At 37.5% G+C, this 26,033-nt stretch overlaps 1 protein-coding gene across 2 annotated transcripts in view; it reads left to right on the top strand.

The window, feature by feature from the left end:
- TRAPPC12 (trafficking protein particle complex subunit 12) overlaps nt 1-26,033 on the top strand; it is a 50,437-nt gene that overhangs the window by 21,979 nt on the left and 2,425 nt on the right. Inside the window, exons 6-10 of one of the 2 annotated variants that reach the window (XM_059467742.1) lie at nt 2,490-2,602; nt 9,153-9,225; nt 12,924-12,997; nt 20,555-20,653; nt 25,783-25,883. In XM_059467742.1, coding sequence (XP_059323725.1) covers nt 2,490-2,602; nt 9,153-9,225; nt 12,924-12,997; nt 20,555-20,653; nt 25,783-25,883 — 460 coding nt within the window. Of the gene's footprint in view, nt 1-2,489; nt 2,603-9,152; nt 9,226-12,923; nt 12,998-20,554; nt 20,681-25,782; nt 25,884-26,033 lie in introns of those variants that run through there. The other variant, XM_059467743.1, reaches the window with a different exon arrangement.

The raw sequence follows: 26,033 nt of genomic DNA, 5'->3' as shown, positions 1-26,033 counted from the left end.
CAGGGATTGTGATAGAGTGGTTTCATTCAGCAATACATAAGATCAATACTTTACAAAATACAGAATTCTCAAAAACTGTATCACAAAACATTATGTAAAGGTTATTACAAATTGCTAATGTGAGATGTTTCATCTGTGCTCCATTAAATACCTGTCTATTTGTGTGTTGACTAATTCAAAGAAAACTAATTCAAGTTTTCTGTATGAGTGTTTATTGAATTACCTTTTGTTGCATTTTACAAGAGGACGTAAACATACAAACTTGTTCTGAACTGACAGTGCTGCAACACAGTCCGTAATCAAATGTTGCTAAACCTTCAGTTTTTTTCAGTTTTTTACAAAATTTTCTCCCCCTTTTTTAATCCCATTGAGTGCAGCAGAAGGTGCATCATCAGTAAATTAAGACTACCTTCTCCAAAAGAGCAGCACCAAACTAGCTGGTTTTAGGCACTGCTTTTTCTGACAGGATTACTGTTGGATTGTGAAGTTACTAAAACTTGGTGGTAGGGATAGAACCAGCTGGAATTCAGATTTGCTTCCATAGGTTTGCAATGCAGTTTGCAGCATGTCTGCAAAGCACTTTTTCTCTCATATTTTGGCACAGAATTTACTCTTAAATTATTTTCAGCTTTCTTTTTGTTGTTGTTCACTGCCTACACTGACTGTGTATCTTCTGTCATGCTAGGCACTATTCTGAATATATACATAAAATTTTTCACATCTTTTGTGACCAGTTGAATCAACTTCTGCATGTCTCTTAATAGAACTTCAAAGGTGGTTTTATTTGCTTAAAGGGTTTTCCACATATGATGATGCATGAAACTGGTGTGCATCCATTACAGGAACTCAGCAGTCGGGGAAGCCATCGGGAATAGTTAGCATCAGCAAAGAGAATTTATGTAGACATAAGTGGCTTACTGTGAAGGTCATAATTAGTGAGTCTTGTGATTAAAATTTTGTCAACCTTTAAGAAAGTCTAGAGGCAGTGACTGATTTTGTATAGCATTTACCTCTTTGACATACAAGCCTGTTAAGAACAGGTGCAAAAGTCTATTTAGAAAGCTCCTGAGTCCTGTTTTTGAGAAAAGATGAGGCAAGAGGTAACTTGAGAGAGAAATCTCCTTAGAGTATATGTATAGCAAATGTACATATTAAAATATTAGAAGTGTGGTTATGCCTTGGAATGGTTACCTGAAACAGAGGCTAGACAAAATTAAGAGAATAAAAGGGGGTGTTTATTGAAGGCCTTCAATAGGTACACCTTGGGCAGTCAGAGGCCTCTGAGGGGCTAAACCCCAGATGGACGATGGTTGTGAGTTTTTCAGACAAAGTTTGGTCCATTTCCATTATCAGGGGTTAGTTCTCCAATTACAGTTTCAGGTAATGAAGTCATTTACTCCAAGTTTGCCCCCCCCTCCCCAGTTCACTGTTTACATCTCCTGGGGCCTGAGAAAATAAGGTGTCCTTCTTGAGTTTCAGGCCTAGAGAGGAATTGTTTTGTCTGAATCAAATGGGAGAACAGTAGCTGACAGGCTATGGAATTTTAGAGTTATACACTAAGGCAGTACAGTACCTGAAAAATACAAAAGCTAAATCGTAAGGCAGTGGTGGCTTGGTATTTTGTAAGGCCTATATCCCCATTATGCCAGCTCTGATTTGGTTTCGCTGGTGGTGTTTAGTTTATGTTTGGTACTGTTGTCTGTGTATCAGGATTATGCAGTTAGCTGAAAGCAGGATGTTGCACACATTTGGGTTCGCATAAACTCCTGAAACTGCCTGTGAAGTCAGCCTGGATGCCCATAAGCATAGACAATGAGGTCATTGGCACTACTGCTACTAATTATAATTATAATAATTTAATAATAACACCGATAATAACAATAACAACAGTAGTGGTAGGAATAAACTAGTATTAATTTCTTTTTCTCCTCAAATATTGCTTAAAATTCCCTATTCTTTGATGTTTTAAATGAACCAGAAGTTACACAAAAGTATGCCAAGAGGTTTTCCATGCCCTGGTTAAATCTCTTTCAGAGACATACTTTGAAGGCCAGTAATTTCATCTTATTTCTTCTATGTTGGGTGTGAAATATACATAATTATTAAATGCAAGTAAAAATGTAGCTGCAACTAAAGTAAACTTCATTTTTTTAATCCTTCATTTTAATGGTTTGAAGAAATTTTAAATGAAACATTATACTTCCCAGTACAACTTGGTTTTGAAAATTTGAGTTAGGTGCACCTTCTTCTTGCCATCTTGATTATGGTTTACTTGTGTTCAAGATGTTTTAAACATGTCACATGATGTAGCCGAAAAGAAGTTTCCTGTTTTCTCCTCTTTCACAGTTTTCATCAGTAGAAGAAAAAGATCTGAAGGCAAAATGGTCTTTGTGATATAAGAACTAGTGAGACATACCTTTTTTAACATAGGCAAATCACAAACTGATCATTATAGCAAACACACTTAACAAAATTAATTGTGTTTCTAGGTTCCATGGTTCCTTTCTCCATGCGGATTTTGCATGCTGAACTTCCTCAGTACCTAGGAAATCCTCAGGAGTCACTTGACAGACTGCACAGTATGAAGATCATCTGCACCAAGGTAACAGCATCTCTAGGCACTAACATCTCCTAATGTTTAAGAAATAAATTTTACTGTCCTTATAAAGAACATTAAGTTTCAATTATGACATTTTTTACTTCATCTTGATGAAAATAAGAAGTTTGCTATTAAAAGTAATGAAGTGCTTCTTGCATTTTAAGAGAGATCCTTCTCTTCTCTGTGGTAACTCTGGCTCAGTTGAGTAGAGCAGAGGACAACATCTGTGCTTTTGCCAGACAAGATGTGGAGCACAGTAAGCAGATGTGTTTAAGGGCGAGTAGGAGAGATTTCTGTCCTTCACTCAGCTGTGTCCAGCTTGCTGAAAACAGTTGTTAATGACCTTGATCCCTCAGAAATAGTCCAAATAACTGGTTTTAGAAACAACAGTCATTTAGGAATATAAATCCAACCTGCTGTGTTTGGTTGGGGTTTTTGTTTTGTTTTGTCAAATGCTATAATAAAAAATTGTGGCCTAAATTGTAACATGGGATTTGTCAGTGCTAACATGGGATTTGTCAGTGCTGAAATTGGAGTCATGGTGTTGTGAGCACTAACTTTGCCTACTAACACCAGCAACCCTTAACCATAAATATTTGCCCTTAAATGTTCTTCTTCACAGAAGTCTTTCCCAAGTAGTCTAATGCACCAATGAGCATGAATTTTACAATGTGGTAAACTGTAGAAGAAATGCAACATTTTTGCTTTATCTATGACACTTGAAAGTTCAAAGTGTACATAAGATAAACACATGTGATTACTTTTCATTTTCATTATTCCTTGCAAGTTTCCTATATTTGCTCCTTAAAATAACTTGATAGGGTAGTGGAAGGATTTGATTATTGCCAATTGTGTAGCTGTAATGGCATTAATTGTGTGAAATCAACTTTCTTCTAACACAGTAATATGTAGGAGAACCAAATGTTTACTGTAAAAAGCCCAGCTCTTCTTACTATGAGGGGAAAAATTGAACAGTTTAGGTAATAAGAAGTGAAAGTGGTGTTTTTTTTGTAAAGTTGGAAAGAATTTATTTGGAAACTGTTGAGAAATATATCTAATTTGGCCAAGAAGTGGTACTTCTTAGCATTTGAAGACTGCTGTTACCTCTCATCACTGTCCAGCTATTCTCTCCAGCCCTCTTCTTCATAAACAGTCCTCAATTTGAAGTAGTGCTGTTCTTCTAGGTAAATGCCATGCACCTCTATTGCAGGATTTCATTTGCTGCCCCAGTCTGCAGCACATCAGCTGTTTCACATCTTGAGTTTATGCAATCTGGTAGCAAGTGCTACACTGCCTGCCCTCAGTCATGAAGGTGCCACTCGGTTCCAAAACTAAACTGGTTTCTAAGTTCCTGATCTTGTAATGAAGAGACGAAACTGAATGTGAACGAGGGAGTGACTGCTGAGTAGGGCATCCATCAGCTATCTGGCAGACTAGATCTGGCCATATCTCAGTTACAGTGTGATCAGCCATGATTCTCTGCAGGTTAAAGATTGCTGGTCAGTAGAGGAATGAAATAAAAGGAAATTAACTCTGTCCCCACACACACACTCCTTTACAAGAACTTGAACTCATCTACAGCTTTGAGGTGGCTCTGCCTCTGATGTTTCTCTACAAGTGCATATCCTTAGAGCATATCCAGTGTACAAAGGAAGCTTGAAATACAATACGACATTTTGTTTGAACACAAACTAGGCTGATTATTTGTTTAAATAAGGGAAACAGAATATGGTGGAGAAGATGAAATAGAAATAGAGTTACAAATTAATATATATTTCCCTGTCCACTAAGTTCTTGGAGAACAGGTCTCTTTACTCATGTTCTCAGTCCATCAATTGCTAGTGACCTGGATCACTGCGAATTCTGTTATCTCTTGTACCCTTGGAGAAAGCTGCTTCAAAGCTGGCTCTACATCTTCCAAAAGCTCTTCTGAGGAGTCTCTCGTTCTCTGCCCTTGGTGTTGGTTCAGAGATTGTCACCTCTTTGTTTCTGCCTTCCTGTGTCTGAGTTTACAAGGTTTCCCCTGTGTTAGCGTGTTCAGTTGCAGCAAGAAAGACAACAATATCCCTTTGGTCCTGACAGCTTCCTCTGAGGCAGGATATGGTACGCAGCCAGGACAAGCTATTGTCTGTGCTGATGCATGCTTCTTTTTAAAGTACAATAGATAGATAACTACTAACAAATAAAACATCCTTCTTGGAAATATTTCTGATCAGTTATTCTTGATACCTCATTCCAGATTACTTCATTTGTTTGCATTCATTAAATACCTTAGTTTTTGGAGCAATTCAAGGACAACTGTAGAAAGAAGAGTGTGAAAAAGGACAGCTTGTAAAGATAACTGTATTTTTAAAGACATTTGTAAATTGGTGGCAATTTAACCATTTGAAGTCAGGGCTGGCTGAAAAAGAACATTGTTTTTATATATTCTGATTTTTGTATAGAAAAAAATCAGAACTGTTCTGTTGTTTGTCTAATAATCTCAATCTCAACTGGAATGTTCAAGAATATGGTTCTAATACTTACAAAAACCCATGGCATAACCAAGAAAATAGCATAAAGGATGTACAGTCATTAGTCTTAATATTTGTATGTGACACTTGGGAACCATTTGGGTTATAACAGAATTAATTGGGGAGCTTTCAACCAAAAGCCTCTAGTGTTTTACCTCCCTATTTTAAAAAGTGGAAAAATAATCTTTGGTCATCTGTATTTACAGAAGGGCATACGAATCATCATTATGTAAATGAGATGATCTTAGAGTCATAAAAGCTAGAAGAAAGAAAAGACCTATTAGCTCACCTAGTCTGTCTCTGCAATGCAAAGTTGTTTTGTAGTTTTTAATGAGCCAGCCTATGGTGCTGAGGCCACATCCCTTGGGAGGTTATTGCAGACTAATGGTAGTGCATTCTGATCATAAGAAAATTTGTCTTTCTATTTAATTTCTCTTTCTTAATGAAGGGGTGAGGTTTTTTTCCTATACAATACTTGATTTTAATCTGCTAAATTCTTTATTGCTTTTTGTTGTATATATTCTACAGATACCGGTCAACTTTAGATTAACCATTCAATTTAAAGATGGAATGGTATTTATTTTGGTTACTTGGTCTTTACAGCCTTTATCTACTTACATATCTCTGGTACCTGAAGCAGGATTGGAGGTTGGGTGGAAAAATGTTATTTTAATTTTTCCTGAATATATATTTCCATATATATTTTGCCTGCAATAATGTTTTAGCTTTTCCAGTATTCCTACAAGTGTCTAATCAAGATCTGCTTAGATATTTTGCATCTTCTATATGAACAAGATTTAGGAAAGAAATTGTCTGTAATGCCAAATGGGTGTTATAGGCTGGGAGAGGAGTCCAGTGAAATTGTTGCAGTCTCTGTGTTATTGCTGGTCTTCCCAATATGAACTGCCTCAATGAGTTGTTACACCGCTAAGTCTGCCTTGAAATAAATCGTCTTTGAACAGCCAGGCAAGAAGAGTAACAATAGTAACTTAAATCACAAAACGGTTTGTTCTTTTCAAGTGTTCATTTGAAAACATAGGCATCATCAATTTAGTGCTAATAGTGCTGAAGACATGCTAAAAATGCATAGCTGGAGACCAAAATGTGGAAAGGACAACTGTCAGGCTAAATGTAAACTCTTCTTGTCTGTAAGTACCTATGCTTCCCTAAATGCTTGAGGGAGAGCTGGAAATTTACACATTTCATAGCATATTTCACTTTTAAACTCTAATCCCTCAACTGCTAGAGCAGTTGGGCTCTTCTACCAGGTGAGTGGAGCAGTGGCAAGTGGGTTAACACTCTTGCTTCCTAAAAAGGCCTCTGGAAGTGTTACCTCAGCAAAACTTGTCAGAAATACTTTGTGCCATTTGCCCATCAGCCACAACTTCTGTAGTTCTACCACTCTCCTTCATGAGTAGTTATGTTCCTCCCTGGCCCTTTCATACACACTCTTCCATATCTCCTGGCCTTCTGTTTTACTCCCAAATCGGTGAACTCAGTCTCTTTGAACTTTTCAGTCTCTTCTCAATCTCTTAGGTTTGATTACGATAAGCTTCTAGTGGCTAACGTGACATAAGTTTTCTGGTTTTCATATGTTACTTCAGTCTAGAGGGTATTTGTCTTGACAAATGTTTTTAAGTTCATAGAAACTATGATGACCCTGTACCAGTCTGAGTACCCAAAAAGCCACAGCTCCAGAAGCACCAAAAAAGGCTGAATGGTGGTATGCATGTATTAGCAATTCTGGCATACAGGCAATAATAGATAGGGAGTGAAACAGAAGACTTGGTGAAGTAATACTAGCCAGTGAAACTAATTAGTGTGCATAACTTATAATAAGGGTTCAAAACAAGAAAAAGCACAGGTCATATGTAAAACTGATTAATTAAATGGTAGAAGTGTTCAATCATATTTTTCTTCATAGTAGGAACATGGGTGGTTAGAGCTATGTCGTGTGATATTGCTAGAATAAACAGTTTGCCACCTAAATATTTCATACTGATTAAATGCAATCATTTACACTGAGAAGCTGTCAGAATCATTAATGTTACTATTAAACAATTATTGGAAAATGGGGAAATACCCAAATACTGGAAAATTGCAGGTGATGATTTTGTACTTAGGGGCAGAAGAGAGATAAACCTAGGGAATAAAACAATTAGCCTCAAATTATCACCAAACTCTGTTTTAATGATGTTGAGCTTGAGGTCACAGCTAGATATCCCCAAGTAATGTCGCAGAATGGTTAATGTAATACTCTAATTGTATGCTAATAACTAATTCTTCCTTTTTTTGATTATGTTAGTGAGAATGTTTTCAGAGAAGTCCATTGTCTTTTTAAACATGACCACATGTTGCCTTGATGAAGGCCCCTCATTGTATTTATACCATTTAAAGAGTAGGAATGTCGGGCCTTACCGAACCTGAGAGGAAATCACCAGATATTTTGGAGGGGAAGAGAAAGATCAGGGTTTTTAGACCACAGAAAGTATATTATAAAGTGGTTTGGATTTGTGGGACAGAAGAATGTGGGATTTTTTCTGACAAGGTTCTTATTACACACTAGCATCTAACACTGGAAGGTGGCACTTTGATTTCTGAGTGATTTCTAGGTGGCTGCACTGCTTTTGAAAGTGGGGCTGAGAGTCAGTCTTGTAGGCATGCCACTGCCAGCTCATAAATTGCCACCTGTCAGCTAAGCTGCAGTACCTACTGGTGTATGCTCAAAGCCTCTCAAAATCTGAGGTAAGGCAGCTCAGTCTAGCCCTCTGACCAAAGCTTACAGTAAACCATATTACCTTGGATTTGTCATGGCCTAACCATTCTTACCAGGAGAATTAGCCTGCCTCAGCTGACAGGTGGTAAATGTTCTACATTCATTGTGTGTCTCTCCTTGCTCTTAAGTTCTTTGTAGCTGAGTTTATGAACTTCAAAACTTCACTCTAGTCTGTGAAATGGGCTTGGTATCTCATAGGGCAATTTCTTCCAGCTTAATATTTCTAAAGTTGGTGACATGAGATGACTTTCTGGGGGTACAGATTATCTTGATTTGCTATAGAAAACGCCAACACTCTTTCCAAGGCCAGATTAATTCTACCAGTCTTCTTTTTTGAGGACTTCCTCTGTTGATTTGAAGTGTACTTTGTTGGTTTAGGAAAAGACAGTTGCTTCTTATACTGCCAGAAGCTGGAAGCTCTTTATTTGGAAGTGTGCTCAGTCCCCAGAAGAGGCAGTGCCTTCTGTTTCCTTCATTGGGTAACCACAGTGGCTGATGAAACAGCAAGTGGTGGGTTTTTGAAGGAAATCTCAAGCGTTACTCTACAACCAAAGTTATACATCTGTAACAAGAAAAATGGGGTCATCTGTGGGAATTGGAAAATGAATTTGGAGAATTGTAATGGAAGTAGAAAAAGGAAAGTTGACTTGTGTTTCAAATAGAGTCTTGCATGCATACTTTAAAAGTGCTTCAGACACAAGCTTCATTAGGTATGCATTTCCGTTCTTCCAATAAAACAACAAATGTTTCATTCACTCAACAATTTACATGAATTAAAATCTACGATAAATTTTAAAAAAACAATAATCCCTAAAGTTTGAGAAGGAAATTGTAGTAAGACCTAAGAGGAATATTTCATTAAAGACAAAATCAAGAAACTAAAGCCCATACTTAGGGAGAAGTCAGGAGGCTGTGGCCTTCTCTGAAAAAAATCAGTTGACTTTCACAGTGGTCATTTCATTTAATGTTCATTCTCTCATGGAGCATATTTCCTGTTTTACTTAAGAAAATGTGTATGACCCCAGAGTGTGTTAACATTTAATATTCTGTAAGTATTTGAACTCTAACATTCTTCTACAGTATGATGACTTTCTTACTTTGTGCAATTGATCTAGCTATGGTAATAACCAGTAATTTTGAACTGTACCTAGGTGAAGCATTCCTGCATGAATTGGTTTACACAAAGACTGTCCATTGTAGATAATTTGCATTAAATATATAGTGCTGTTTAAACTCATGTTGCTACTTTAAAAAATTACTACAGATACTAGAAAATTTGGAACAAGGCTTAGCTGAAGATGGAAGTATGACTAACATTACACAGGAGAACAGACAAGGTAGGTATTGAACATTTTTTTCACGGACAGTGTGTTTTTATTGCTTGCCTAAGTGTGCCAGAAGTTTTCACAAGACTGCCCCAGACTGGTTAAAACTGTAGTTTTCTAATCTTATAGCCTACTCAGCCCCTGAAATGATACACTTTGTACTACTTTTTGCTGGAATTAATTTCACAGTTTTGCCCTTGATCAAACTTGTGCAATCAATCAATTCTTTTTCTTGCTTAGGAGAAACAACATGGCTGTTATCCCTTAGTGATGAATATATAAGTGTGTTGCTGTTACAGCTAGATAGGTGTTTCATCTTAAGCCTTGGCTGACTGACTCCTCCCAAACCTCATGCCTGCCATCCACTCAGTTTTTTTCAGACTGAGCTACCACCATACAGTGGCTACTGTGGCTTAGGGTGCTGCTGCACAGATGGCTGAGTCTCACTGTAGCTGCATGGTACTTGGACTCCTGAAATATCTAAGGCACTCTTTAGAATAATATTTAGATTATATAGAGCTATGTCATCATTTTCATGATTGTATATACAATTATGTTTTCTCCTGTTCTTAGTGATGTTGCTTCAATAGTTTAGGGCAAATTACTGCACAAAGAAGGGTGTCCAGGACAAACTTTTTTTTTTACAGATTTTATACTTATGAAGTCACTTGAGTATACTTGAAAATTACACAAGAGGAAACATTTTAGGCATTGCTATGGATTGTATGGACCCCTTGTGATGCCTAGCAAGTTCAAAATGCGCACACCAAGAAAACGAAAAACTTTCACCTTTAGCTAACAGTCTAAGAAACGCTACCAAGTTCTTTCTAAGAGACCATTCACACAGAGCCCATGGAAAACATAGGTCTAGCTCTGAGATAGAAGAGGCTGGATAGTGTTAATAGCAGAAAAAAAGTTATAAATAATTCCTTAAACTGTCTGTATGGAAGGGTGCAGACCTGTTTGAACTTTTTTTGTACCTGCTCTTCAATTTGACTGGATGTGAAAGTTGCTTTAATATGTCACCGTACCTGACTTGATTCACCTTGTGAATGCATCCTAAAAACATGAACACATGTGAGCAGCATATATCATAAAGATATTTGCACATATAGTCAAAAGAATACATTTACAACTCTTCTGATAAGGTTTAGGAAAAATGGAAATAATCTTACATTGAAGTTAGACGCAGCACTTCATGAGTTCCTGTTCTTTTCTCTTGTATTCTTTTTGCCTCTGTTCTTCTGCTTACTTCTCCCTGTTAACATTTTCTGCCAGAATTTTCATCCTTATCTCCACATCTTTTGTTTTTTACAACTTTAAAAGCAAAGTGTTTATCCCCCTTTAAGGTACAAGGACTTTTTACAAGCTGAATCATAATCCTGTGTCCTGCAGTCTGCTTCACTCATGGCTCCTTGCTTTTCCTCTCTGCTTCAGAGCTCAGATGGGCTCAGGACGAGACACAGTTAGAAAAGCAGCAGCTAGTAGTTATCAAGGGACATGGCTACAGAAAATTTGGAGCGATCTTTACTTGTCTACTGTGCAGCTGCCTCTAGGTTTAAGACTGCCAAAAAGCCCAGGGGACATTTGCAGAGGCTGTTGACTGCTGTTGTCTGTGGAGGTCAGCCAGGGCTGCTCCCTCTCTGCTTCATCTCTGCATTTGGAGCTCCAGGAGGCTGATAATGGGTTTGCTTTTTTTCATTTGAGACTTGCTGAAGCAAACCTTATTAACTTTATGTGGAGACAGCCCTAATTCATTATGGGGATTATGCTTAGCATGTAATTTCCATGCTGCTGATGTAAGAAGGTGCAATACCAATCAACTTAAGATGTGCATCTCTAGCCTCGAACAGAGCACCTCATTTGCCAGATTTTCAGCAGGCAGAGAGATTTAGCATTGCACCACTTGCCTGGTAACACATTCTGTAAGATGCCAATTTTGTAACTTCACAGTGCCTATTGAAATGAATGGCAGTGTGGAGTACAGAGCCCTTGATGAAAAAAAGGAAAAGCAAATGCTTAGAGTAGAAGCATGGCCGCATGGACCTGCAGAGAGTGTTTCAGGCATCTCAGTAAAACACAGTGATCTGCTGTTGGGTTTTGGTTTTGTTTACTGCTTTGCAGGTTTTTTTTAACCCCTTTTCTCAGTGCTTAGAAGCCTCATCACACAGAGCTACAGAATTTCCAGATCAGGTTCCTGTTCAGTTTATAGCACAGGCTGAAGACATCTGGTTTGCCTACTTTGCAGTCCTTTTTTGAGAACTGTAGCTGGTGCTATCTAATTGTTAATATGAAATCTGGATGTCTTACAGTGTAGGAATCAACATCTAGTTTGTTGTCACCTAAGTCCTACAAAACTGAATGTGGTGACCAAACTATGAGAACATGCAAAAAAAGAGATATTTACTTAAGTGAAATAATGAAGGGCAGTTATTTAATTATGTTAGGATTTTACAGATTGTCCTAAGGAAAGAAAAAAAGGAAATGTGTCATGGAAATTTGTCATGAAGTATTTATTCATGGTTTGCAGTATCGTCTCCATTAGTAGCACTCGGGATGTGTGGTCCCAGGGGAATTTCTAAAACAAAAGCTAGGAGAAATGAATGATTGTAAGGTACAGTGGATGAAATACTGGGTTCAGTCTTGGACCCTACATTATAACCCTCTTTTTGACAAAGATAATTTGCAAATATTCATGGGTTGGATTTTTTTTATTGTTGAAGAGGATGGAAGGATTTTTCCTTTTTAGGAAAGGTGATAGGCATTTCACCAAGCTCTTCTTATTTGTAATGATTTCTTTGTGTGCTGAAAGAATTATCTGTGTAATCTGCCATGCTTTCATCAGTGACTACATTAATGATACAAATGAGTGGTCTCAGCTATCACAATTTTATTGAAATAGCCTCTTCTCCCTTCCCCCCACTCTCTTTCAAATCATTACAGTGACCTTGACAGCTGATTGACTGAGATACGTGTATTTTTCAAATGGACTAAATGAATAGTCCTAATGTTTATTTTTGAGGATTAGAGAAATATTTCTAGCATTGATCTATGGTTCTGTAACATGAGAGAAAATAACGGTCTGTGTGCACTGTTCTCTTACAACATCAGGAGTCTGTCTGCAAAGCAAAAGGAAGAAATCTGCTGCAGCTTTTAATGCCTGCAAGCTCCAGGAGAATAGGGAAAGCAGACAAGCTTGGCAGATTTTTTTCAGCATATCTCTCAGCCAGAGGCAAGCACAAATAGTCCCAGACTCAGACATTTCTCACTCTGCATGTTTTGGCTCTTAGATGACATTCTAGCTATGTTTGATTTTTTAATTTATCACATTTAATGCTGTCAATTACATGTTTTTAAACTGTTGCTCATTATCTCTTGAATCCTTTTATGCACCTTTTGTTCTGATGTTGGAAAATGTGTGGCTTATTTTGGTGTTTAATATTTGGCCTGAGCTGTGAGCTGAGTGACTGTCTATTGCTCTGCATTGTTGCCTTGTCTGTGGTACCCAGAGCTGCTTGAGCAATTCCCTTGGAGAGATGCAGAATTCTCTGATGCTGCAGCAGGGCTGAGGATTAAAAATTCTAGGCTAAACCCCAGTGGTGTTAACTAGGGGGACCTTTCAAAATCGTAATTCATAGGACCAATAATTGATGGCAAGAAAGAACCTCTAATTTATTTGTGCAAATTCACAAGCTGCTCTTATTTTGCAGCCTCTGTTCAGCTGTGGAGGTCACGTCTGGGCCGGGTGATGTACTCCATGGCAAACTGTCTGCTAATGATGAAGGTACGTGGGTGGCAGAACTGCAGAGGTACCGTATATTCCGGAATAGAATGTCAGAGAAAATGCCAGTGAATTACTGGTGCAGAGATAAGGGAAGACTACCTGACAGTACATTAAGGTTTTGCTTAGTGAAGAATTAATTAGGCTTAATAATGTCTTATTTAATAGATAGCTATTTGCAGTAATGTTCTTTGGGAACATATCTGTACTTATTTCTCCCCAAATCATCCTAGAGAACATGCAATAACAATACAGAATTTGCATTTTTAAATTGAATTTTTCAAACACTTAACTAAATGCTCTAATTAAAAGCAATTATGTGCTCTGCCTTTTTCAAACTGTGCACTAGGAATGTTGCTCTGTTTGTGAGGTTTAATAACACTGTAGCTTTTGTAGCTGATAGAGATCCAAAACATCTAAATACATCCTCCCTTGTCAACTGATCTCAGTTTTAATATGTCTTCTTTCAACTTTAAATCCTCACTAGTGGGTAGGGCTGGAAGAGAAAGCAATAAAAGCAAAAGTGACTAGCTGTCACTGCTGGGGTTTTCTGCCTTGATTCCTCCTTACATTTTTTAACCAATTGTATTCCGCTTGGTGCAACACTCAGCTCCTTGTATTCTGGAAGCGGAAATAAAAAGACTTCTGCCGATTCTGTTGTGGTCAGGAAAACAGGGGTGTCACCATTCTTGCAGCAGACTGTTACTCTGAGCCTGACTGTGCTCTACAGATCAATTAGCAGCAACAGCCTTGGAGCAGGGATGTCAGCAGTGGAATCCTCACAGGCCAAGATTTGCACTCCTGGCTCCCCGCTCTTCAATTACCCAAGGTCATGCCAGACCTGATCATCTGATGTTTACTGAGCTACTTCCCAAACAAGGCTCCATTCTTAATATTACAATACCTCAAAAAAGTATGGCTTGTTGTTTTGGTTTTTTTTTTAATATAAGAGCCATCTATACAGCTTTACTTGAAATGGAATATTCTTGTTGTGGGAATTAGGGGAAACACACATTTATTTTCATGATTATGTTATAATAAGAGCATTTATATCTTGCATAGAAATAATTGTTCATTAAAACAATTTGTCTTTTGAAGTAGGTACATGACATAGGCTCATTTTTTAAATCATTCTCCTTTTCAGTAAACAAGTGAAGAAAAACATGAGCTGCTATCCCAAGCAAAGTAGAATATATAAATAAAAAATACTGGTATATATACTTTCAAAAACTTCACTTTACTTTTTGCTGTGAATTCTTTTTTAACTCATGTGTTTTTCATGTGTACACAAATCTACATGCATACACAGTTCTCAGCTTTCTCTGGTTTGATCTTGTTAGTGCTATTTTCTTTGAGTAGCAAATACATTTGTGAATACCAATTATCATCCTTTTCGAAATTATATTTCAAAAATATGGCAGCTCAGATACTTCTTAAGACCAGTTGTATTTAGGGCCTATCTCACAGCTGTTGAATTAAAAATTTATGGTTCACAAAAACTTCCAAATTACCCACAATTGCATGTTAATGCATAATTACTTCCATATGAAATTTGCATTTCAGTGAATTGGCTATAGTGTACCTGTGAGTCTTTCAGTTTTCAGGAATATCCCCAGACCCTTCTAACATGCAGCAGTCATATTCTCCACCTTCCAGAGTATTCAGCATGAATCTATTCAGATTAGTTTTAAACACACTTTTGTAAGTTCTCCCATTATCAGTTATATTCATTTAACACGGTTCCACCCTTTTTTGCTGTTGTATCATATACTTTAAAAACTGCATTTGTTTTTATTCGAGTGTTTCAAGTGTGTGTCATTTAAGAAAAAACGATTTCATTCTCCAAGTCAGCGCCATCTATTGCCATCTAGTGACCATTTACAACATTGCAGCACTGTGCTTGATCCCCGGGTACTGTTAGGTGATGGAATACCTTGGGCAAGTAGTTGATGATTATGATTATAATAATAATTTGTTAAAGTAAAACGGTGTGACTTAGGTATGAAAAAAAAACCCCAAACGTGTCATCTTACTTTTACTGACATCTTTCTTTTGCCAAAAAAACTACAGTAGTATTTAACAGGGAACAATCTTGTCAGGATTGACACTTGAAAATTTAAAAAAAAATCCACCTTGATTAGATGTTTGCCCTATAACTATTTAAATCTAAATTCGTTAGCCTCAATTCTTAATTAGGTTTATTTCATGTCATATCTTTTGTGCAATACTTACATGAATCAAAGAATTCTGTTTATGTAGTATAATGATTTTTTCCTTTTTAAATATGTCTCATTTTTTTCATAGTTAAACATCTCCTTAAATTTTGAGATAGAGGGTTATCTTATTTTGGGGTAGAGAGTGAAGGCCAAGTGGTTCACCCAGACACAGGAAATGAGTCATGTCTCCTACACCCTGGGAATATCTTTCCTAGGTACTGAGCTCTGCCTGCTGTGTGCCTTTATCCGTGTGACCAGTGACAGTTTGGTAGTAGTTCAAGGCAGTCTTTCTTTCCTGTTCATCTCCCCTTCTTTGTATAACCTTTCTTAACTGGGTTCTGCCTTCTTTCTGTGCACCATTGTTGGACTTGACTTAACCAAATAACAAAGAAATGGTGGATCCCAGTTTTATCAACTGATATGAAACAGCATTCCTGTTTCCTGTGAATAAAGGGAAACTTCAGGATAGATGTGGAAATACAGCAGGAGGAGAAGGGGAGGCCATATAACCTCCCACTGTAGACTTCCATTTACAAGAACTGTGGGCTTATGTCACTATGAAAGCATGTGCTGAATATAGCAGCATGAGGGGAACATTAATTTAACATACAGCTGATGATGTGCATTGTTTCATTTCAAAAGTCTATCTGCAAAATGCTTGTCACTTTACTAAATCACCATGGAAGTGTCTTAAAAACTTTTTAAGTTCTTTTCATCTGAGGTAAAATCACTTTTGACATCATCTTACCAGACTTTGCTCTCTCTAAGGAATAAACACTTAAGTATTTTCCACATATATTATAAATGCACTCTAATTAAAGGCACATTCTGTGCTTTTTAGTTTTCTTCAGTGTTGTGTTAGCTTTTGTAGAACTTGCCCTTCATAAAACAGAAGCATTAAAATTGATTTTAATCTGAGTAGAATACAATTAAAATGGTACCAAGAAGGAGGTAACAGCTTGTGCTAGTGACACAAGGGAATGATGCCTGAGGACTTTGGTTCCTGTATGATTTAAAGGAGGATGACTGGCTTTTGCCTGAGTGCTGCAGTACAGCTCTCTGGATTCTTAGCACTGTGAATCTCTGCTTTCATAACCCTTCCACAACTGCACTAGATGGAGAGGAAGGATAAGTTATCCCTGTCCTCTCTCCACAAAACAGTTTATGAACTCCTTGTAACTAAGATTTTTAGTCTAAGGTTTCTTGAACTTATTCTCAGCATTCTATACATCAAGGTCATTTATGCTTATTTCTAATTAAGTACTTAAAGGTTGGGATGAGGGAAATATGAGAAACTGTAATGCAGTAGCCATGAAGGGAAGTACAGTTATACTGTGGTGCATTACAAAAAGCACTCCAGCAACTAGGTCCAGTGGCTTTCTAGAACTATTTTATACTATTTGCTATCATTATATACTATTATATTTTATAATAATGTAATAATATATTATTATATACAATTAATTGTTATTATACTATTTACTAGTATATGTAATGTTAGCCCCAAATTTCCATAATAAAAGAGGTATTGAGTTATAAAACAATAGGCCAATTCTCATTCATATCCTAAATAGTGTAACTTCAAACCTTCTTTTGGGATTTTTTTACAAAGATATGGAAACTGGAAGGTTCTTAATATTTTTTAATTAAGGACCATGACAATATGTCAGTCCTATCTCTAAGTCTTAAGATCACAAACTGTAGTCATTGGGGTTTTTACTGGCAAGACTGAGTATGTTTTACTCCTCACAACCACACCTTGTATACGTCAAGACTTCACTTCTCAGTGGAGGTGTGTATTTATCATTCCATGAGACAATCTTTGTTGTGTTATGTCACGTTAGCAAAACTGTGAATGGGAACAGTCTTTAGTAAGTGAGACCAAATATCTATTTTACAATGTGCTCTGTCAGAAGGAACTGTCAGAGAAGAAGCCTCTATAACTCACCACAGAATAGTAGTATCACATGTAGGATATTCTGTATCACATGTAGGATATTCAAGAAATCTTCTAATGCTTTTATCATAGTGTGAGGAGAATAATAAATGCATATTAAACTCACTGAGGGATCCACAGGTGAGCACAGAATGAGGTTGTATTTAGAAATGAGCCTAGATATGATGATGTTTCACGGTTTCATCCTGAAGCCATCCTTGTTTGTGCCTTTGGACATATATAATTTAGTCTCTTGTCATCTCCTGGAAGAAATGGGTCCTATTCCTATGACAGATACTGCAAGGCATGGGGTGGGTGAGCACAGATGTGACTTGCTGTGCTGTGCTGTTGTAAGGGAAGAGGGGGCAGTGACCACCAACAGAGTGCACAGGCTCTTAATGTTCACCTCTAGTCTCACATTTCAGGAGCTGCCAGTGTTTCTGTACTTGTAATGCATATGATGTTGGAGATAGGGATGAGGAGTGCAGAAAAGGAGCATTTCTTTGCCTGTCTAGGCCAAATCCATGAAGCCCCTGCAGCATGGGCCTCTAAGACTTGGCTCCTTGTTCCTACCAAGGCTGGCTGCTGTGTACTCAAGGGAGCCTGTGCTGCTGTGATGGTGCAAACACTGCCCACTCATGCAGCTTCTTGTGGCTGAGGCTTTTCTGCAGTCAGTTCATGCTGAGCTGTAAACTAAGCTGGCAGAAGCACTTTTCTGTCCACTTGCTGCATGGTCTCAGGCTCATGGGAGTTGTTTCTGCATCACTTGGGGATGTGATTGCAGAGCCATTGCAGTCCCTTGTGGTTGTGCTGTGCATCTTTGTTGTGTGCCAGAGCCTTAGAGTATGCACAGGAGTGAGCACTGCGTAAGGGGCAGCTTTAGACCACAGAATTTGATACAAGAAAATTATTTCTCTAGTGACCACATTTTATGTTTGAAGCGATAAAAATCACAGTCACAGACAATCCTTCAGACTCAGTAGATTATACTCTTGGAAGAATTACTAGGTACTACAGTCATGACTGGGATTCCTCTAAAGAGCTAGATCAAAGGGTCCCTATTTCAAGTTTTTTATGAGTGCCTAACACAGTTGTACTCCATGATCAAGTAAGTCCTTTACTGAGAGACATTACAATGAAAATTGAAGTTTTCCTAAATCATAAATTTATGAAAAATTATGGTTGCTTTAATTTCATCACATTTGAGTTGTGATTGATAAATACAGCAGCATTAAAATAAATATACTTGTGCATGTGGCATGTTGGTTTTCCTCTGAACTCTTTTTATTACCAGTAATAAGTGTGAACTTGTCATAGTACATTAGAATTGTAATAAACTCTAAATGTTAATAATTAATTGTTCAGAATTAATAATTCTAACCACAGTATACAAGTTGTTTGCAAAAGAAAGGTCTTGCAGAGGGCTTTCCTGGACTATCTCATCTCCTGCTATTACAGACGTGTAATTTCTCTCATATACAGATCAAACTCAAAAGACTTTTCTTGACTTTTTGTTTGTATGAAACAATGTTTCAAATAGAATGGTTTGGGTCAGAACAGACCTTTAAAAGTCATCTACAATAACCTGTCCCTGCCATGTGCTGGGACCTCTTGAACTGGATTGGGTTACTGGGAGCACCAACCAATCTGACCTGAAATGTTTCCAGGGATGGAGCATGCTCTGTATCTCTGAGTAACCCCTTCTAGTGTTTCGTTGCCCTCATTGTAAAAAATTCATTCCTATTATCTAGTCTAAATCAACCCTCTTTTAGTTTAAAACCATTACCCCTTATCCTATCACAACAGGCCCTGATATATAAGCCCATTTCAGGTACTGAAAGGCTATAATGAAGTCTCCCCAGAGCCTTTTCTTCTACAGGCTGAACAACCCCAACTCTCTCAGTGTTCCTTCCTGAGAAATGTTCCACCCACTGACCAATTTTGTTGCACTCCTCTGGACCTGCTCCAATACATTCATGTGTTTCCTGTGCTGAGGACTTCAGAACTGGATACTGGGGTTACTCCTTTTAAGTGCATCCTCCGGAAAAGAAATTCATTACATGTGGGGAACATTGCTTCCTCAAAGCAAGCAGGAGATGAAGAAAACCTTTCCCAGTAGCTGTGATCACATTAGGAACAAGTTAAAAGAGTACTTATAATTTGACTAAGACTAATGGTAGAGCAGAGAGTATCCCAAGATGTCTGTGTAGTTTTTTAAGGTTATTCTCTGTTGTCCTTTGCTTTCTAATGCCCACCACAATTCTTGTACTAAGTTGAAGGGCAGGACTGTTGGGAAGCACTAAAGTGTTACAGCACAGAGAGTCCTCAGCCTTTGCTTGGCCTGGCCTTTGTAAGCAAAGGTGAGTGCTCTCCACCTCTGCTCACATTTCTCCATCTGGCACAGCCCCGGGCCAGTGGACATTCCTACAGCCACAGCCAGTGTCAGCACAGAGCATGGGCAGGGTCTGCCACCTCTGCCTGCCAGGCCTTGTGGCCAGGCTTTGAAAATCATGTCCTGTCGAGGTCCTTGAATTACTGCAGCTCAACCATGAAAAGGCTGAACTGCAGGAACCAGTCACATGGAAATGGGAGCCATTTGTTTAATCATGCGTCAGTGGTCCTTAGCTGGAGGCTATGCTGGCATTCCCTCTTGAGCAGGAATATCTCAATGCTGCCTGCTGCCAGCATGGCCTTTGTGCATGTGTGATGTACCTTGCAGAGCTTTCTGGAGATCAGAACCAGTCCTCCCCTCACTTAGTTTTGGTGCAAATACATTTTCTATTTAGATTACCTGCTGTAAGAAAGCCAGTTCAGGTGAAGGGAGGGAAAATGTCTTGTAACACAGTAAAAAACCCAACAATTTGGGTGGAGGAAGGGAAAATGTCCTGTTGCCCTTGGTGGTAGTGCTAGTTTGTCATCTGAAGATGTGCAGGAATTGCAGTTTCTGTCATGTGATGTTTTTCACAAGAGCACGTGCACAGGCACTTCACAAAGCTTTGGAATATAGTTTGTTAAACCATGTAAATTATACACTTATTTGGAACATGAGATACTTCCCAGGTATGTATACCCCCAGTCACACTGAAGGTGCTTGACTTTCATCCTAAATCATAATCTAAGATAAAGAGTAAATGTTCAGAGTTTTAGTGGCTATTAGCTACAAAAAGAATATGATCCTCTTAAAAGAAAAAAAAAATATCCCTTATGTATGCAGTTCCAGTATAACTGAGAAAAGACCAATGTAGTGAGTCACTAGTGCCTATAGTGATTGATAGAAATAACTGTCCCACTGACAAGTTGCAAATACTTAAATTCTGCTGGAATATGTCTTTACAAAGAAGGTGATTCAAAGGCTGAAGTATTCTGAGGTTAAATACCTGATTGTGATTGTATGCTTTCCACCCTTAGGACTATGTGCTGGCTGTAGAAGCTTACCACTCTGTCATCAAATATTACCCACAGCAAGAGCCTCAGTTGCTGAGTGGAATTGGAAGGATTTTCCTTCAGGTATGCATTTTATTCTAAATTTGCTAGGTAATACTGCTGTTGATAGCTACGAGAATAATCACTGCATTTAAAACTATAGCTGTTTTTGTAGGGTATATGTCAAATTGTAGAGGCAATGCTCAAAACAAAACCCCTTCTACCATGTCAGATACAATTAGGAAATATGAAGCACCTATAGTATTTAAAGTGCATTAGCAAACAAGTACATTTTGTAGAAAATTATGGTAGTATTTTATTCAAAAAGTGACATTCTGTTTTCCCTAAAACTAAGGGTAAAACTCCCATTGACATCAGTGAGACAAAATTTCACTAAAAATCTCATGTCTCACTGCTTCAGACTGCAGGCAACTCTCAGTCCCACTGTATAACTGCCAACTTCATCTAGAAAAAATTCAAGTGTCCTTCTTTTGTCCAAATGATATTCTTGAGAAGACAGGGGAGGGCACCTTAAAAGAAAAAAACAGTATACAGAAAAGTATAATAGAAGTCCATGTACCTGTATTGAATGGCAAATAAAAATAGATTTTATTTTTCATAAAATGATGCATCTGAATAGCTATCTGATCTTTTTAATTTTTAGCATCTCACGAGTTCTTTGCAGTTCTTTCATATTTCTGATACTGATAATTCAAACTTTTCCTCTTTTATCTACTTAACTCTTATTATTAATGAGAACTCTAATTTTGGATTTTCAGGTATTAACAAATGATCTTATTTGTGACATTCCTGTAATAAAAATTATATTGAAATTGAGTAATTTACTCTTAATAGATAATTATTAACATTGCTTGCCTGAAATCATAGAATGTCATTCAAATTCAATTATGGAATTTCAGTTCTCAGCAGGAGCATGGCTTCACAATGTGTTACACATGTCTGTCTTTAAAAGTCTCTAGTTTAAAGTGGATCTCCATCACTGTGGAGCGATTTTATGATATTGGCTGTGTGCATTAATTACTGCCTAAATAGGGAACATAATAATTATGTGCATTAAAGAATGGTATGGTAAATATGCAAAATACTAAAGGAAATACAAGTTGTTAATAGTTCTGGTCTTTCTGTGAAAATGACTGAGTATGTTACTGGCACTTTCTTTCTGACAAGAGTGTCTACCCTGATGTCACACCCAAAGTCTCTTTTGTCATTCCATTTTCTCTGGAGAAATTTTCACTCCCATGAGGAAAGCATCTCCTAACTTAGAGAATGATTTGAAATCACTGCCCTTCACAGTGCTGTGACCACAGGCCTCCCCTTCTGAGGGGTTTTACTGTCACATGTGGACATAGCAAAAGGGGTTATGAGGCGTCCTTGATATTTGCATGTGACCTAGATAGAAGTTAAAATGCAAATATTTTCATTTCTTCTAGCACCTTAAGGAGATAACGTTTTATTGCTTGGCTTGTTGTCTTTTCCTGTCACAAAATTTTCAGCTCTCTTTGGGGGGTACTAGTGCAACAGATGCGAGATTTTGATATATTAAGAGAAATAGGGAGTGTCCAGTTAATCAAAACCAAGCCATTTGAATTAAAGATAAATGTGTTGCAGTCCTGGGCATCATCATTTTGGTAAGATCACTCTGTGGTAAGTGTGCACTGTTGACAAGGCACTCGCTGGAAAAAATAATAAAATGTCTTGCAGGTAAAAGAGAAAAGCAGTTTTCTCATATTCAAATGTCACAACTTCTCAAAAATCAGTAGCAATTCCCAAATAACCTCAGACTCTGCTGCTGACTTTGAACATTTACCAAGAGAGGTGTAAGGCAGCCAGATTCCAGTTGCTTATGAGTCACAGACACTGTTTGACAGTAGAGATCACACACATAAAACAAAGCAATAAAGTGGAATAAAATGTAATTCAGGAGTTTAGCAGAAAAAAGTTGCAACCTTTTTAAACATGTAAAACTTTATTTCTTTTACTTTGATTTATTTGTTCTTAATTAAATTGAGCTAACTACTCTAAGGCATCATGCCCTCTTTATCTTCACATGTAAGTGGAACATAAGGAGGTCTGGATCTGACATACAACCTTTGGCTGTTGCCTTAAAAAGTGGGAAATGAGAATTAGAGAAATGAAGAATGGAGGAAAAGACAGAGTTTATCACAAAGAAATTTTCATAAAGACTGCAATTCTCTCAGCAGTCACCTGACCTGTAAAACAGAAACAATGAATGAATTAGAGAAACAGTGACTATATTTTAGTCTCTAGAATTATATTGTGTAGCTCTCAGTGGCTTACCTATGCAAAATTTGCATTTGAATAAGTACATTAAGAAAAAAAATTTGAAGATGCCTGACCTTACCCTCTGCAATAAATTGCTGCAAAACTGAGTCAAAAGCAATAAAAAAATTCTAGAAGAAAACTAATCTTGGTTTCCAGATGAACAGCAAAGTTAAGCACATAGTATATAGGAGGCTCTTTGTTAGGGAATATGACTATTTGAGGTTAACAGTAGAATCTTCATTTTTATTTGATGTGCTAATTATTATTAAATACTGAAGTCATACTTTCTGAGTTAATAAGTGATAAAATTATAAATAAGTGAATAAGTGATAAAGACCACTTAAATTTGTTCTATTACTTTAATGGCTAATTAAAACTAGTTATTTCTTTTAAATTATCTTTCCCACCAAAATTTTTTAAAAAGTAAACTGTTTCCCCTCTGTGGGAAAAATGAGATTTAAGAGTTCAGCATATTTGCTGAGAAAATACGAGATGCTGCTAAGAAATCAGAACTATTCATGATCACAAATAATGTGTAATTAGTATCAAAGCATACTAGATTTGGACTCATCAAGCCTCTCAGGAGAGTAAACTGGTAACTTGCTTTAGAATTGATTGTTCTCATGGTTAAGGGATTCCCAGGCTAAAAATACTCGAGGACAGATTCATTTACACTTTGCCAGCATTATCCTCTTGTTAAATGTAATTATTTTCTTGGTGATTTACATCTTTAGTAGGATTTATAGAGAGAAGTCCTTTATCATTACAAGTGAACGTGTGGCATTTTCAGATGAATAATATTTGTTTTGAGTCCAGTTACATAATATCTGAGATAAATGCATCTGTTTCATTAGAAAAGACTATTAATGAGTATTCCAGAAATGCTTGGTAGATGGACAGCAATTGACACAACATCTTTGACTGCAGTGTTCAATTGGATCATCTCCTAAACGTAAAGAAGAATAATTTCCTTATGTTGACATGGAATAAGCCTTGTAGTTAGAGGTGAAGCAGTATCTGTTGTATTAGTGGTGTTAGTAGTGGATACTACCTCTAGGATATTCCCTTAAGGAAATTGGGAAGAAATGTAGATGAAGCCTTCAGATGGATGGATGTTTGCTGTCTCTGAAAAGTGCAGTTGGAAAGTCATTTGCTGATGACTGGAAGGACTTGCTAGTTGATTTTTTCCACAAGGATCTCTTTAGAGTTTGTAGTGTTTGTATTTTTTGGTTAGGTAGTGCTTGTACGATGAAATGTGAAGCATGCTTGTAGAATGTACAGATGATGCCAAGCTGGGAGTGCTACAGACACTATGAAGGGCAGGATCAGAATGCAAAATAATCTTGACAAGTTGAGAAGCTGAAATGTTAAATTGGCTGTGATTCAAACAGCAAAGGCAAAATGCTACCAAAGACTGGGAGTAATATACAAATACAAAATGAGAAGCAACAACAAGCCTATTTCCTGTAGAAAGGAAATAGGCTGAGAGTAAGAAGACTACACAAGGGTAAACGAATTGGACTTCCAGATACTTGGCATAAAAGCAAAATTTGTATTCACATGTGAAACAAAGTGATTCCTGCTTCTCACTGCTGATGAGAGATCAGTTGGATTATGGAGACCTCTTATGTGGGCACTCAGGGAGGATGTGAAGTAACAGGAGAGAGTTCAGAGAATCCAGAAAGCGTTATCTATGAGAAAAGGGTAAACACTGCTTTGCCTGAAAATTGATTTTCATTCTAGAAGGGAATAAAAAACTTTCAAGTATGCAAAAGACTGTAAAAAAAGAGGAGTCATACATTTTTCCCTACCACTATGGGCAGACAAAAAGCTGAGGCAAAAAGTGCAGTAAGATTGGAGGTATTTTCTGATGCTAGGGTAATTTAAGAATTCTGGATTAAGTTTTCTAGTAAGACTCAGGTTTGTAATATCCACCATCTGAGAGCATTAAGGAGACTTTAGCACATTTGTCACAAACATTTTTCATAGTGTTCTTAAAAATTGGGTGGTCTCTTAAGGGCCCCCTTGAATCTCCCCACCTGAGGACTGCCTGGTTTCCATGGCTTTATGCTTCTGAGCTAGTTTAATTTTACTCCTTTTGATGATTTATTTTTGTCTTCTTCCATCTCTCCAGCCTGAAAAATATGCTGGTAACTTATTTTCCAGATAAGTGGCCTTCTTCAAGTATTTTTTTCATCTCAAAGAGCAATGTATGTGACACACCTTTAGGTGAAATACCCCTTCCTTTTTAGAAATCCTCCCCCATTCCACCCCCTATCAGATTTGTACTTCTTTATACCAGTTTTCAAATCTCTCATTCCTTTATCCTGCTCAACTCACTCTTTGGTGTTTTTTTAATCTGCAAATAGTCCATCTTGCCAATATCCTCAATGGTCCATTGTACTGAAGTTGTTTTCTGATGTGTAGTGATGCATTGAAGATGTCCTGTGGCCCCTGGCTACGACCCAGAGGCTGTGGGTTAACCAGGTGTGGGTCCTGTGCTAACTGGTGTCTGTCTTTCCTTCCTGTGGAATCACGCCCATTTCACTGGAAGTAACTCTGACCTTTTCTCATTTTCAGCTACTGTTTTGAGCTGTGGAGTTAGTTACAGCAACAGAGCTAGATGAGGATATGGGGCCTCCCTGCCCTACAGTCCTCAAGTGCTCCACAGCCACAGCTGAGAAACTGCCATAGCCAAATTGGACATGCTTTTTGTGTGCGTTTCATGACCTTAACGTGGCTCTTCAAATACATTGCTTGGTAACAGGTGTTACCAGGTCATCTTGGTATAAAGAGCTTGGTAATGGACTTTGATATGCTGCATATGTTTTTGTGTCCTTATAAGATATAATCAAGATGTAGCTCTTTTCTTCTTATTGTGGTAACTCACTTACGATTTTTCTGTCTAGATTGGAGACATAAAAACTGCAGAAAAATATTTTCAAGATGTTGAGAAAGTGACTCACAAATTGGATGGACTACAGAGCCAAATTATGGTTTTAATGAACAGGTAGGTAATTTAATAGCTAAATAAAATTTCTTAAAATGTAGTTCTAAAAGTATGCAAGGTGACAATTAAACTACCCTTGAGACAATCCTGTTCTCTTCCTCTCTTTTATGGGACTTCATCTGTCATAGGTGAGACTGAATGGCGCACAGA

The sequence above is a fragment of the Ammospiza nelsoni genome, chromosome 3, assembly GCF_027579445.1.
Source record: "Ammospiza nelsoni isolate bAmmNel1 chromosome 3, bAmmNel1.pri, whole genome shotgun sequence".
Classification (NCBI taxonomy): Eukaryota; Metazoa; Chordata; class Aves; order Passeriformes; family Passerellidae; genus Ammospiza; species Ammospiza nelsoni.
The sequence above is the reverse complement of the archived record's forward strand: the minus strand, read 5'-3'. Positions and strand labels throughout refer to the sequence as shown.